The following is a 15,885-nucleotide window of genomic DNA, read 5'->3' as shown; positions in this document are numbered from 1 at the left end:
AACCAAAGCCAAAGTAATTACTGTGACGAATCACAACAAACGTAAATAGCGCAATGAACCAATCAGAACTTAAAGCAAATACATGATACTGGCGTCAAGCGCGGGAAAACGCGGGCAGGCAAATCGTAATTGGTTTTGGTTTTGTTTCTCATTGGTGGCGATAGTGGCGCGAATTTTACCAACCAATCACAGAGCGTACTAAAGCAAAACCAAAGCAAAATTAAACGCGAAATTACTTTCGACACTCAATTGAAAACCGCTCTAAAAAGATACATTTTAACATTAACAAAAGATTTCTTATTGTATGCCTGGTACATAGTTGAACATCTCATTTTGTGTCGGTTTTAGGCTGTTGTATTTTTTGCTTTGATTCAGGACTATTACGACATCTGAAGAACTTTTTCAGGCTCAAATTGCCAAAAACATAAGAACGTCCGGATCTTTTCAAGTGCATTTTGGAAGCAAAAATGCAAGAACTTAAAAAAGTTAGGCCTAACATTTTTCAAGTTTCAATCCATTACGACATACTCTGTCTCTGACCAGAGGCAGTAAGCGACAGTTTTATCGCACTGGGGTGATAATTTATGACAAAACTAGACAATTACTTTTTTTCTGTTGACAGTCAGACAAACATTTTTGAAATGACATCAAATTCGCGTGATACTTCCCTTTTAAAACCAATAAAAAAATACGTGAGCTATTGAGCAACCCCCTTCTCTTTTCTTATCTGCAGTTCCCACCGCGGCACCCCAAGATGTCACAGTAATAAATGTCACTACAGTCAGTGTGGTTTTGCAGTGGAAACCTCCTCCACAGAAACAGCAAAATGGACGCATTAGAGGCTACAAGGTAATTGCATATTGATCTGTCTCTTAGTTCTCTTGGAGGTGTTCAGTAAAGTTGTTTTTAAAACTAAAACCAAATTAACCACACTGGGTAATTGCAACGGACACAAACAACGACGTGTATGTACATTGCACCAATCATGACTCCCAAGCAAAATATGTTTAAGCTGAGGCAAAACGTGTATGATCAAGCTACGATTGTTTTTTTTTTTTGTTAGAAACGGGTGAGTTATTTTTTTTTTTTATCAAATCACGTGTATGCAACCGGTACCACGGGAAAACATGCAAGCGGCAAGGAGGCTAAGCGCGGGAAAACATGCAAGCGGCAAGGAGGCTAAGCGCGGGAAAACATGCAAGCCCCAAGCGGTGCAAAGCGGCTAAAAGGGCGGGAAAACTTGCAACCGGTGCCAAGCGCCTGAAAATATGCAACTGTTGCTAACTGTGGAAAAAACGTACGCACTGCTACCAAGCGCGGGAAAACCGGCTGCAACTGGGACCAAGCGCGGGAAAACCGGCTGCAACTGGCTGCAACGCGGGAAAACTTGCAACCGGTGCCAAGCGCGGGAAAATATGCAACTGTTGCCAACTGTGGTAAACGTACACACTGCTACCAAGCGCGGGAAAACATGCAACTGGGACTGAGCGCGGGAAAACATGCAAGGACCAAGCGGTGCTAAGTGCAGGGAAGCGTGAAAGCGGTGCGCGGGAGAGCACAGGAGAACACGGCAAAACACATGATTTAAATATAAGTCAACGCACGATTTTGATGGTAACCGGATTTAAATTTTGCGCCATGTGTTACTTCCAATTGACTTGTGTTATTTTATTTTATTCTACTACAGCTTCAGGCATGGAAGGGAAGTACGCCCATAAATATAGTCCAGAGAGTAGCAGACCACGATGGTAGTGTTATTATCCAAAGGGGTACCTTGTCTGGCCTGGAGAAATTTACGCAGTATACTGTGGGTATTGTAGCATATAATGGCGCTGGAGACAGTCCAAGGTCTGATACCAAAATTATCAAGACAGAGGAAGGAGGTACTTGCTTTCCAGAACTTTTAATAAGGGTCTTTATAGAAAGATTTTTATCTGCTGATACTATATTTGAAGTCCATTCCTCAAAGTCGTTTAAACGGGCAGACCTCGGAAACATTGGTGTTTTTTTTTTAAAAAACTGCAGTGATCGAAGGCAGAATTTGCGCTCTACAAAGACCGTCTTATTTATCTTTGAACCAAATTAAATGAAGGTTTTTAACTGTTTTCAGTCTCTTTCAGCTTCTAGTTGACATCACTCAAGTTGAAACGTTTTTAAACAAGGGATAAACAAACCTTACCATAAAATACTGAAATATTCTCTTTAATGGCATTGTTAATCGGCTTTTGAAATAGCACTGAAGCAAGTATTTTTGTTACTATTCACAGTGCCTGATGCACCAAGGTCCTTTACCGTGTCCGAGATTTACTCTGATGCGTTGAGAGTGAGCTGGGGCCGACCGCTGCGCGTTAACGGTCTACTAGTCGCCTATCTGGTCAAACATTGGAGGAATGATACATTGCCTAGCAACGGACAGATCACGCGGCTCCCAAATACTACCCTGTCACACACTGTAACTGGATTACGTGCCAATACTGTTTACAGTGTTGAGTTATATGCTGAGACAAGAGCGGGAATTGGTACGAGCAAGACATTATCTGCAAGGACTACCCAATCACCTGGTATGATCACGTTGCAAAATATTTTTCACTTTCTGTGAAGATGCATTTGTTACAAAATGTTTCAGCAAACGAAGATGATTTTTTTTTCAAGATAATTATTGCTTACTTTCCGAGTTTTGCAGTTTTGAAACACAAATACATATACTTGAAAGAGACGAGTTTTCATTCCTAGAGCTAAAAAGACTATTAAAATGCATTTTAACAACCACAATTTTGCACAAGTGAAGAATATTGTTTTCCTTTACGCAATACATGTTTCTTCGTTTACAATGACCTTCCTTTCTATCTATCTCCGGCAACAATTTTAAGACCAGAACTCTGAAGTTCGCAATCTCTAACGAACCTGATGGTGTTTTTGACAACAATTGCGCTTGAACTAAAATAATAGACCCTTCTCCAAAATGGCAGCCGAAAATTCAAATTAGTTAAAATTAAAAACGTACCAGCACTACCAGCACTAGAAAGAGCACTTTTACTTTAGTAACCCTGCAAAGTTTCAGCATATTTGAGCTGAGAAAGCTGAGAAAATGTAAGTTGAAAAATGAAAACTTTACAGACGTTTGTATGACTGGGGGTATGACGTATACCCCCGGTCATACAAACGTCTGTAAATTTGTCAAATTTCATCTTACATTTCCTAAGCTGATATAACACCTAATATGATGAAACTTTGCAAGGTTACTAAAGTAAAGGTGCTCTTTCCAGTGCTGGTATCAGTTTTTCATTCAGTTCAATTTTAACTCATTCAAATCTGTTGCCGCCATTTTGGAGAAGGGTCTATTGCGTGTAACAACTAAACGAAAATGTCTTTTGGCTTGAACAGGAAGCGAAGTTTTAAAAATTTGCGGTAAAGGACCAAATGCATTTTCAGAACATTTAAACTTGACGACGTTGATAACACCATTCAGCGAATGTCGAAACTCCGTCTACTTTTGTGACCTTTCACTCACTTTTGGATCACTTTTCTACAATATTCGAATTGGCCTTTTTTTGTTGTTGACGTTTTCGAGTTTGTACACGTTTAGAGAAGTCATTGTAAATGTGTATCTTCATTTTCCAGTTCGGCCAGGTACTCCGCACAATCTGAGGATCATAGAAGCCAGGGCCCGATCCGTGGTTATTAATTTCACCCCTGGACCATCAGGCCGGGCCCCTATTCTGTCTTACACAGTTGAGTACAACAACGACTCGTTTTACGATCCTGCCTCGTCACGTTGGAGGATATTAATGGTTGTACAGGATGCTCATCTGGTGTGGGACTTGCTGCCGCTTACTCTACCACACCTCAAACCTTACACTGACTACAGATTCCGAGTTATTGCTTCAAATAAGGTCGGCAGTAGCAGCCCCAGTAATGCCACAGATACAATCAGAACACTTGAAACTGGTGCGTAAATATGATAATCAGATCTTATTTTAATAACATTAGAGATATTTAGCATCGCGTTTACGTGAAACGGCAAACGTCACCTTGCCGTTTCACGTTTCACGTGAAGTAGCGTGAACCTTTTGACTTTAGCTCTAATTTTGCGAGTTTCGATGAACCTGTTTTGCGACTCACTGTGGTGAGTTCATGAAGAAAAGTGCGGTCAGGAGTGAGTTATCAAGGATTTTTAAACATGAAACTTAATTTGCCCTAGTATGACTTGCCGGAAAAATTATTGGGTTACTTGTTTTCAACAATTAACTACTTATGTATAAGAAAAAAAGGAAGAAATACTTACGTAGTTCTCACGTAGACGGCAAACGCGAAATAGCCTGTTTTCACGTAGAAACGGCAACCGGCAACCGCGAAAAATGGCGGGAAAATCGGGGTCACGTGGTCATTTTTGCCGTTCGCGTTTCACGTATACGCGATGCTAAATCTCTCTATTGTCAAATATTGTCAACGTAAAGGTTAAACGGTCCGTGCGTAATACAAGGGCCAAACAAAGGTTGACGCTGGTTAATTGGACTTAAATTAATAGAGAATAATTGTTTTATTATTCAACACATTCATAACAAAGCATAGCTTTATAGAAAACCTGGACGTGGTCTTTACTTGTTACATTCTTCTTCCGGACACACGAAACTATTTACAACATAGGAGGCGAATACTGAGTTCACCATAACGATATTTGGACAGTGTTACAGTGTGTACATCATTTAGACTCAATATTTATTTTTCAAAATAACATGAGTAGCGGCTTGGTCTCCTCGCAAAATGATAGCTATAGCTAGTCGAGGCGAAGCAAGACGAACACAACAAAATGACGAGAGTGCGAACTCGTTGAGAGTACGTGCGAGTCAGAGGCCAAATGTGTGCAAGAGTTGATGGGAGTTGACGAGATAAAGTTGACGCGAGTGGAAGAGAAATAAACTCTTTGAAAGCAAATGAGAATTAGAAGCCAAACAAGAGCACGAGCTGATCAGAGTTGACAATAGTTGGCTTAAGATGATGAAATTTCGAAGTCGATGAGACCAAGCAAAGGCAAGAGTTTGTGTGTGTGAGAGTGAGAGAGTTGGTGAGAGTTAAAGCTCTTTGAGTATCAGAGTTAGAGGCCAAGCGAAAGTGAGGATTATTGAGAGCTGAAGCGAGTTCCAGCTCTTTGAGACTATATGACTCGTGAGAGATTGAGGTCAAACGATTTACAGCTTCGAAATAAAATTTTAGGAGATTGGAACTCGATCACAGGGCTTAAAAAATGCCGAGCGTGCGCGTAAAATTCTGGTGAAGCTAGACAAGAGTTTCATCCCTTGTCAAACCTCAGTGAGAGAGTGATTAAACGTATTATTGACTTGAGTGAGGACCTGTATCATTGCGATGCTAACTTGTAAACAGAGCGATACTCATTTCAAATTGACAATTTCATTTAAAATTCTCACTGGTTCGTAAATGGTTTAAACGATTTTCTTCACATGTTCGACGTAGACAAATTTTAATGTTAATGTTCTCATTTTGTTTAGCCCCCTCTCTTCCTCCGAGCGGTTTGACCGTGATGCAAATTGGCAAAGATGGACTGGAGTTGAGATGGAAGGTTAGTGCAAAATGAATACTGAAGTAACATAGGATATCGAGACAGCCTTGAGCATTTACTGGTTGATAAAATGTTTAACCTTTGTTACCAATATCAAATTTCTCCTTAAAACGTCACTGCTTGTTCAAATAAACAGGTCAGGTAGTAGAAAGAACGGAATACAGAACGTTTACTCGGATTAGTTCTTGTGGGGAGGTTTTCTGTTTATTCAAACCAGAAAGAGTTTGCGTTATTTTGCGAACTAATTGCGTTCGACGTAGAAAGAACGCACTCCTATAAAACAGATTGGAGTCGAGATTGTATGGGACAATCAACGAATGAATAGATCTTGGGACGCGTATCTGGCTTCCCCCGCAGATAATACAGGGGCGGATGACATCATCACCAACTTGGCAAAAGAGAGAGAGCCTGGAATCGAGATCATCGAACGCACTCCCTAATCTTTGATTTTTACTAGTATTCTGTGTTTTCTGTTATTCTTGAACCGGATTGAGAATTAATAGCCAGAATTTTTCCAAAAGAATTCATCCTTAGACCGAAAAACTCGTTTCAAGATGAAAGATTCGTTTAATATTAATCTGTTGAAGGAGAGTTTCCTGATCCATCCATGTCGTTTTCCTGTAGACATGGTAATCGGCCCCCAAAAAACTCTTTTCGGACCGACGTTTAATTCGCATTAAACAAGAACGTCAGAATGGATTTTGACTCGCTGAATAGTTCCTACATCTTAGACGATATTAAATGCATCTTAGACATTTTTTCATGAAAAGGATTTCCGTTTTAGACATTTCGTCAAGTTTCTTGTCTTTTGTTTGTGAATTCGGTTGAAACTCAACTCTCTTGCATTTTTCATTCCTCCCACAGATCCCACCTAGAGACACGTGGAACAGTGACTTCATTGGGTTTTTAATGAGATTTGAACCAGAAGGAGTTAACAAAACTATTCATTCTTTGGAGATTAAAATTCCTAACAGCCGATTAGATTACTACAGAGCCGGGGGACTGTTAAGATACAAACACTATAGAGTGTCCGTGAGAACATACAATTTGAACGAGCTGGGAGCAAGCAGCAGCAGCGCGGTTGCCTGGGCCTGGACACAGGAAGATGGTAAGTTCCCGTGTGTTTCAACCAGAGCTGAACAACGCTCAAAATATATGTTTCATATATTTACTTTCATTTATTCATCCTTCACGGGTATATTACGGACACGATAGGACCAGCTCCCAGTTGGCTTGACAGTTCAGTTGGTAGAGTACTGCACCGGCATCGCAGAGGTCATGGGTTCGAATCCCGTTCAAGCCTGAAATTTTTTCAGGCTTTCTTTTCGCAACTGCTTAAGTTGCGTATTAACTGCGAGGATCTTTCTTCTGAGAAGAAAGATCCTCGTAGGTAGTACGCAATTTGAACTCAAAATGATTGTTGGTAGGGTGGATACTACAAAACAAGGTTGGACACCTTATGATGTTTACACAATGTAGTCCCTTCTTAAGGCAGTGGACTGGGAGAATAGAACTCTATTTAGGAGGGGAACAGCGTTTGGGGTTAAGCACTGATCAGTGCTTCACCCCAAAACGCTGCAAAGAAGTTATCTTAGAACAACGTCAGGAAAAGACTTCTCTAAAATACACAGCAAATCGTTGTCCCGATTGTATCAGTTTCGTATGTGTTAGTTTCTTAGTGCTACCGTTCCGGGATTTTTTTTCCCGCAACAATTGAGTGACGTACATTTTCATTGTAGTCCCGTCCCGAGCTCCGTCTGGTCTTACTCCTCAAGTGACTGGCGCTTCCTCTGTAACTCTTCTCTGGGGTCAAGTCCCCTTTGTGGAACAAAATGGTGTAATCCTTGGCTACAAGGTAATTTGTTGAATACGTAATCCTACATATTCCTCGAGCGATCTGCAATCACTAAACTATCCATCCCTCTGTTAAAGGGGAGTGATTTAGTTTAAGAAACCGAGGGCGATTCAGCCAGCATGCGATTACTTGAAGAACCTTACCACGGGCCACCATACCGAGATGAACAGACGCCTTCCACTCACACGTGTGATGACGGTGGCAAAAGAGGCAGTGGTTGGGGTTGGGGAAAAACACTGAAGATTAAAACGATATAAGGAATCTCAAAACACTCGACCGCAAGACCGCTTCAAAATAGACTTGCTAAGTTTGAATCAAATGTACAAGGGGTTTTGTTTCTAAAGAAACTGTTGTGCTGCGTCGGTTGGGAGTAGAAATGAATGTTTGTTTTATCAACAGAGTTGATACCTAAAGGCAAATTGGCCACCGACTTTCCACCATAACAATTGTAGAAGGGGGTCAGCTTCTATAGAAACTGGGGTGCTGCTTCGGTGGGGAGTGGAGAGTCGTGGCCAATTTACCTTTAGTTATCAACTCTGTTGATAAACCAAACATTCATTTCTAAATTTAAATAACAACAACAACTTCTCGTATTTCAATGTTACTACTACGAAAATGAATCAATAGACCCTTCTCCAAAATGGCGGCTGAAAATTCAAGTAAGTTAAAATTAAAAACGTATACCAGCACTAGAAAGAGCACTTTTACTTTAGTAACCCTGCAAAGTTTCAGCATATCAGGTGTAATATCAGCTGAGAAAATGTAAGTTGAAAAATGAAAACTTTACAGACGTTTGTATGACTGGGGGTATGACGTATACCCCAAGTCATACAAACCTCTGTAAATTTGTCAAATTTCATCTTCCATTTCCTAAGATGATGTAACACCTAATATGCTAAACCTTTGCAAGGTTACTAAAGTAAAGGTCCTTTTTCCAGTACTGGAATCCGTGTTTCATTCAGTTCAATTTTAACTCATTCAAATCTCTTGCCGCCATTTTGGAGAAGGGTCTATTCCAGACTCTGGAATGGTAGTTGAACCTGTCGGCGTCATCTTTGCCCGTGGTTGGTCCGTACCATTTTGCCACGCACCAAGCAACAGCAGTGTATAAAAACAACTAACAGTAATTGTTGTATTCATTGTAGATTTACTACAGGGTCTTTGGAAGACAGAACACGGAGAAAGAAAAAGAAATAAATCACGGCATGACATTCTCCACCTCTCTGACAGGACTGGAGAGTTACGTCACTTATGAGTTCCAGATCCTCGCCTACACACGGATTGGGTCTGGGCCGAGAAGCCTGCCTGTCAGAGCTACTACTTTGGAGTCAAGTAAGTTGAATGGCTAAAACATTGCGTACGTTTTGCGTTGGTCCGTCTTACGAACGCACGCGGTCTGCAAAAGAAGGTCGAGTTGGCCTTACCGTTTTCGTTGGTTCAGAGACCCAGAAATAAGCTTGTACCTAAGTGCTTGAGAATTTTATCTGGATTACAGTGAACACAACCAGAAGCAAGACTTTACTTCTTCCTTACAATATTGCTCATTATTAACACCCAAAGAATGGTGAAATCGTGGCAACAAAAGAAAATAATCACCATTATAAAATGACGTGATATACAAACAGATTCTCCTTGCTTGTATCAAACGAAATGTATGGAGGACAGTAGAGAGAATTCTGATGTTGGGGAATAATTGACGTTATTGGCTTGTTTGTTTTGTTCAGGACCAGGCCCTCCTGCTCGCGTTCGTTTCACGGCCGTGGGTACCGTATCAGTGACAGTAGCCTGGGACCCACCAGTGAATCCTCATGGTATCATAAAAGAATACAAAGCTCTTTGCCGCCTCGATGGTTCCTCTTTTGGACATGCGTGGAAAGATGACGCTATTAACTACACAGCACGCGAGCGAACCGCTGGACCCTTGAGTCAACAAACCTTTTATAGGTTCTTCCTTTGGGCGAGGACGGTAAAGGGCTGGAGCGAGACGCCCGCGGAAGCTGTGGTTTTTACCGGCGGTTCCACTGGTTAGTAGGACCCTACGTAGTGTATGGTGCAGTAAAGTAGTTTGCATTTCTGAAGTGTAGGTAGTCAAGAAAATACCACGTTAACTTGGCTTACAAGAGTGTGCTAAAACTTTGACTACATACGGCACTCTCTTTTATACACGAAATGTTTCTAGTGCGCCAAAGTAACAGCAAACTATAATCAAATAAACAACGACGGAAGCCGGATAACGACGTTTACTGGACATTTTCACGTTCCAAACAACGAAAGCGCTGAAACGACGACAGCATTTTCTTTATTCCATAGAACGTTACGGTTATGATTCTGCATAGAGTTAGTACATGGCTTTTACTAAAACCAGTATAGTATTCAGGGTCTAGTTGTTCGAAACCCGTTAACTGTGAACAAAATCTATAATTTGTCATGGTAGTTAAGCTGCGCTCGGTTGTTCGAAAGCCACTTGACGCTAATCCCCGATTAAACGTTACCCGAGGTTTTCGTTTAAAATGTTTTTAAAAGCTGCTCTTTTGCTAAAGGTAAAGAAAAGTCAACGTTTAAACTGAAGGGGAAAATCTTTAAGAAAAATGCTTATTGATTAGTTATTATCAAATAAACTCGAGTCAAACTTCACGTTTGCCCAGGATTAGGTTATTCAGTTTGGCTTTTAACAACTGGGACCTGGATTAGTGCTAATTGTACTTCAAATAAATCGGCCCTGTCTACCATAGTCGGACGAAAATAGAATCAATTTTCAAGTGAGTTTTAACTCTGTTTTTGTTCCTGTTATTTTATTTGACTGGTCCGCGAAAATTACCCGAGGAGGTGAATTTATAGAGACGAATAGTAAAGGTTTTACTGTATACTATTTCACTACTATAGGACAGTAACCCCACCCTTAGCCAATGAAGACTCGCTTCTGTGTTTGCTTCTTTAGTGATAAAACCGTATTTATGTCATGGAATTTTTGTGCCTTTGTCAATTTTTGTACGGACATAAAAAAATATCGCGATAATTTTTCCCGCGCAAGCTTAACCGACAATTTTTACTCAATTCTTACCCGCGCGAAAATTAAAGGTTTATGGCATTTTATAACTTTGTTGAGGAATTAATTTTGTGTTTTTCTTCGTAGAACCACCGGACGCTCCTTTTATTTTGCCCATTTATTTTTCGGACATTAGCGAACGTTGGATTATAGTCAAATGGCAAGCTACGTCGTATCCAAAAAGTCCCTTGAGGTACTTTACCCTGCAGCTGAACAAACATGGCCAGGGCTGGCAGGTATACTCATCTAATGTCAATCACACTGCAAGGAGCCTTAAGGTAGAGGGGCTCATTCCTGGGGAGTCGTACATGTTCAGGATAATGGCCACTAATGATTGGGGTAACAGTCCGTACAGCGCAGCATCGACACCCACTTCCACTCGTCTCGCTTGTGAGTATAATCATAGGGTTGTTCCAAGAATGGATATTCCAAAACAAGGCCACCCATGTCAAATATACACGAACGGATACGATTCGTCAAAACACCCTCACCAATCGCACCATTGGTAAAAGATTACGATTTGTCAAAGAAGCCTTACAATTCGTACCATTGGAACGAATGGTAAGCTACTCAGTCGATCGGTATACCATATACGAACTGACTGCCAAGCCAGTCAATTGGATTCCGTTTGTGTGTATTGGACATCGCTCAACAAGGCTGTACAACTTATGGTGTTTACACAATGTAGAATTCTTTATCGTGATAGTCATGACGTAGACGAGAATAGAAGCCCATTTGTTAGAAGGAAAACCGAGAAAATAGAGCTACATTTAGGCAAAGAACATCCGTTTTGAGGGGTTTAGCACTGATCTAGGCCTAAGCACTGCTTTTAAACGGTAATATGTGAGCAACTGAATCTTTCCTCGAGGGCGTCTCCCCGATGCGGAAATTGAAGAGCTTTAAGAAACCAATCGTCATAGCCCAGGTGATGTTGGCAAACTTCAGTTCAGTAATACCGTCGCCAATCCAAGTAAAGAATTTCTTCCACAAATTCATAAGTTCGGCTGAACCACGTAACTGTTGACAGACTTTTGTTGTTGTTGTTGTTTCGTGCGCAACAATCGCCGGAAGGAAAGTGGTACGTGTTTTAGTTTTATGGACTAGTTCAACGAATTGTACTTGTGCAGATTTTGCGAGCCACAATCACGATAGTCATAAATTACAAAGACGTCTGACCGTTTCTTTTAATGTACTATTTTTAGTGCCTACCGGAGCTCCTCGTGAAGTGAGAATACGAGCTTCTTCTCCAACAATACTTGTCATTGAATGGGCGGTAAGTTTGGTTCCTGTCTTTGTTCGATGTTTAGATGTGTTTGTAGTAACTGAAATGATTACTGCTGTTATACACGCAGTTCAAGAGCGTGACAATCACACGAAAAAACATGGCAGCCTTTAGCCCTTTAAACCCCAAGAGTGACGAGCATCTGTTAATACAGTCGACTCCCGATAACCCGAACCTTCAAGGGAAATTGAAAAAGGTTCGAGTTTTCGAGGGTAACATTATATAGAAAATGACCTGAAGGGAAAGTAAAATTGGTTCAAGTTAGAGCGAGGTTCGAGTAAGCGAGGGTTCGAGTTATCGGGAGTCGACTGTACCTCCTTGCTTCTTGTGTAATTACAGTCGACTCGAGTAAGCTCTTTCCAATGCTGGTATCGGTTTTTCATTCAGTTCAATTTTAACTCATTCAAATCTGTTGCCGCCATTTTGGAGAATGGTCTATTTGGGGAGGAGTGCGTGCTTATTCTCATTATACTGTCTTTCAAGTAACACCGTTTCTTTGTTTTCTTTCATTTGTCAAGGCTCCTCTGCCTCAAGAACTCGGTGGAACTCTCAAGGGATTCATAGTGAAGTACAGGGAGCAGGAATCAGCCGTTAGTGGCTTTACCGAAGCTACCCTGCCTGCCACTGCTCGTCAGTATACTTTAGAGAACTTAAAAGTTTTTACGCTTTACGGAATCAAGGTGGCGGCTGTGAACGAGAAGGGGCCTGGGCCCTATACTCCGGTCTACAATGTAACAACTGGCGAAAGACGTAAGTTGGTTCCAGTAGAACCTGTATTAAGTGGCACCGTATGCCAAAGTCCCAAAAATTTGACGATTTTCTGCTTAATGTCAAACAGGTTTTAATCTTTGTGTTAAGTCAGTACATCTCATTCGTTTTTTGTCCGTTATTTTTGCCTTAGCTCCTTCTGACCCACCAAAGAACGTAAAAAGTGGTTCCCGAACCAGAACTTCTATAGCAATCAGCTGGGTGGCGCCGTCGCCAGAATCTTTCAACGGTCATTTGATGGGATACAAGGTAAGCAACAACCGTGTAACATGTGCGCACAAGGCCCTCAAGAAAGTTACCGACAGGGATCGAAATCTGGCAGGAGAAAGTCTACTTTTAATTTTTCTTTTGTCTTACTTGGTTTGCTTCAAATTTTTCATTTATTCTGTATAATAATTTTTATAGAAAATATTATAGAAAAAAGTAGAAAGTACTACGCTTCTATCGCTTCTTATTTTACTTGTCTTAGTATAACGTCATTTCATGTTATTTGCCTGTAGGTTTATGCGGAAGATCTCTCATTATCCGGGGAACGCATTCTCAGGCGCAGACGATCACTACTGGTAAGTCAAAATAGAAATCGCTTGTCAATCAATCGATCGATCATTTGTTTACTTGCTCGTTTTTTCGTTCGCTCATCCATCCATCCATCCATCCAATCAATCGACCGATCGATCAATCAATCAATCAATCAATCAATCAGTCAGTCAATCAATCAATCAATCAATCAATCAATCAATCAATCAATCAATCAATCAATCAAACAAACAAACAATCAATCAATCAATCAGTCAATCAATCAATCAGTCAGTCAGTAAGTCAATTAATCAATCAATCAATCAGTCAGTCAGTCAGTCAGTCAAACAATCAGTCAGTCAGTAAGTTAATTAATTAATCAATCAATCAGTCAGCCAGTCGATCAATCAATCAATCAATCAATCAATCAATCAATCAATCAGTCGGTCAGTCAATCAATCAATCAATCAATCATTCATTTTGAAGGGTCTTCTTGGCAGGAGGCAAGGCTAGATTTGAAGAAAAAACCCAACTCTTTAATTTTGATCCGTTTCGGCAGTATTCTTTGCCATCATCAGGATATACTATATCATCAGGATATACAAATATCATCAGGATGTACAGTGCGACGTTGAATTTGTGGTAATAGCCTGAAACTACGCATTTACTGTTGGTTGAGCCTTCAACTTCATAATTCGCCTTTTATTAAAAGTCACAGCAAGCCAGTTTATTCTGCTCTTTTAGAGTTCGGTAATAAATAAATAAAGCGGAGCTGTGACGTCGACTATTGTAAATAACCCAAGCATTGTTCTTTTTCCTGCAGGAATTTTTGAGAGACCCTTACTTCTCTGGGAAGCACCAGCGTGGTCAAAGCCATGGGCGCAGGCGCAGACGATCGTTACCAGTTTGTCTGCGAGAGCCTGGGCCGAAGGTTATGTTCATCCCTCCTCACCAGACCAACGCAAACATAACCAACCTTCGAAAATTTGTCACGTATAAGATCTGGGTACGAGCGTATAATTCCATTGGGGAGAGTCCTCCCAGCCCTTCAATGGAGGTCACAACGCTGGCGGACAGTAAGTTGATAATACCTTTGCTGGAATGTGGCTGAACTGTTGCAGGATGAAAAGAACCATTCTGATTGGTCCCTGAGAGCTCCAAATTTTGCTATAAAGACCGCTTAGATGGAGCGCTCACTGGTTGATTTCACAGATTTATGTTTCGTAAAACAGTTCGAAATAGAAAGGCTCCCATAAACCTAGTTTAATGGCCTTTGCTCCCACGAGTCTCCTGTAGCTCAGTGGTAGAACATCCGAACTAGTAATCGGAAGGTCTTAGGTTCGACTCCTGATAGGAGCATTCGGGTTTCTTTTTTCCGAGTATGCCCGTGTCACTTTCAAGAATAATACATCATTCTCAAAAAGGCTTTTGTATGAGTTGGATAAAAAAAAATGCTTATACACTGTACTAACTTGATGTTCATACCCCTGTTTACATAAACTGATGTAGAAAGGCGGCCCACCAATTATTGCTTGCGTCGCTGATCAAAATTGTTGAATTTCGTTTCTAATAATTGTTCATTATTCATTTTCCTAGAACCCGGGCCCCCAGCTGTATTCCGTCACGACGCGGTCTATAACGCACGAGTGGATTTGTCCTGGAAACCACCTTGTGAGCCAAACGGAAAAATTCTCGAGTACGAGATCAAGTACGGACGAACCTCAACGAACAGAAAAGATGAACTGATCGTTTCTGCTGATAAAGAGAAGCACATTATAGATGGTCTAGCCATGTTGACGCCTTATTCATTTCAGATTAGAGCAAAGAATCCCATGGGATATGGCCCTCCAAAGACGTTTGTTGTAACAACGAAAGGGCCGGCTGGTGAGTTCTCGTAGTACTACTAATACACTACAATAAACCTTGACAACTATTTTTTCCGTGTTTCCACTGAATCAAGGATGGTGCCTACTTTTGTTACTTCGCATACGTTCTGTGCATCTCGAGATACTCGGGTTTCCTATGGGCGGTGCCTACTAATACAGGGATATTTTTTCGCGGTTTAAAACTATGCAGAGAAAGCAGAACTTAGGAAGTGCTGTTGGTATCCAAAAAGAAAATTTGGGGTAACCTTGCATTTTTCAGAGATAATAAAGGCTAAATTTGGAAAAAATAACGCCATACATTCATTTATATTTCGAATTATTGTTGCTTAACTATCTCTAAAAAAAGGGTGTTTACCCCCAATTTTCTTTTTGGATTCCAATAGCCCTTGCTAAGAACTGCATTTCCCGCATAGTCATAAACTACGCAAAAATACCTGTGTATTAGTAGGCATCGTCCATAATAAATTTGAGAGAAAATAGTCTCCTATGTGCCGTGCTTCCAAAACAGTTTGTCATTCCCCCAGTCTCCCCGATCCTAAACTCGTGCTTTGATAACTTCTGAACTGAATACACCGCCATTTGCTTTTAGTTTTCTTGTCTCGTCAAACTTTCCTTCACCTTGCTAGTATACCTGTTATTGTTTGAAAATCATTTGTTGTTTACTAAAGCGTTTGGTAAATGTATATTTCTTTTCTTGTTGCCATCTTCGTTTAGTGAAAGATGGTAAAATAATAGAAAAATATTAACGTTAAAGTTAAAGTACACTTTGGCAGTGGTGTTGGTGATCAGTTGAAATGAAAACCTGAAATCCAACCGGGAAAAACAACTAAGCGTTAAGACGGCAAATCCGACATTATTGCGTTCGACGTAGAAAGAACGCACTCCTAGTTGCGTTTGGAGTCGAGATTGGATGGGGCAATCAATCAACGAACGAATGAATAGATCTTGGGACGC

The 15,885-nt window shown here is 40.8% G+C and overlaps 1 protein-coding gene across 1 annotated transcript in view; it reads left to right on the top strand.

The window, feature by feature from the left end:
* The window catches only part of LOC146458331 (protein sidekick-2-like), a 37,148-nt gene that overhangs the window by 14,766 nt on the left and 6,497 nt on the right, over positions 1–15,885 (top strand). The window contains exons 12-27 of the mRNA XM_085090586.1: positions 734–849; positions 1,688–1,883; positions 2,268–2,561; positions 3,622–3,948; positions 5,508–5,578; positions 6,443–6,686; positions 7,318–7,433; positions 8,579–8,765; positions 9,158–9,457; positions 10,567–10,869; positions 11,682–11,752; positions 12,280–12,511; positions 12,663–12,778; positions 13,030–13,092; positions 13,869–14,121; positions 14,642–14,929. Coding sequence (XP_084946712.1) covers positions 734–849; positions 1,688–1,883; positions 2,268–2,561; positions 3,622–3,948; positions 5,508–5,578; positions 6,443–6,686; positions 7,318–7,433; positions 8,579–8,765; positions 9,158–9,457; positions 10,567–10,869; positions 11,682–11,752; positions 12,280–12,511; positions 12,663–12,778; positions 13,030–13,092; positions 13,869–14,121; positions 14,642–14,929 — 3,177 coding nt within the window. The remainder of the gene's footprint in view (positions 1–733; positions 850–1,687; positions 1,884–2,267; positions 2,562–3,621; positions 3,949–5,507; positions 5,579–6,442; positions 6,687–7,317; positions 7,434–8,578; positions 8,766–9,157; positions 9,458–10,566; positions 10,870–11,681; positions 11,753–12,279; positions 12,512–12,662; positions 12,779–13,029; positions 13,093–13,868; positions 14,122–14,641; positions 14,930–15,885) is intronic.

This window comes from Pavona decussata, unplaced genomic scaffold (assembly GCF_977016875.1).
Source record: "Pavona decussata unplaced genomic scaffold, jaPavDecu1.1 SCAFFOLD_233, whole genome shotgun sequence".
Taxonomy (NCBI): Eukaryota; Metazoa; Cnidaria; class Anthozoa; order Scleractinia; family Agariciidae; genus Pavona; species Pavona decussata.
The sequence above is the reverse complement of the archived record's forward strand: the minus strand, read 5'-3'. Positions and strand labels throughout refer to the sequence as shown.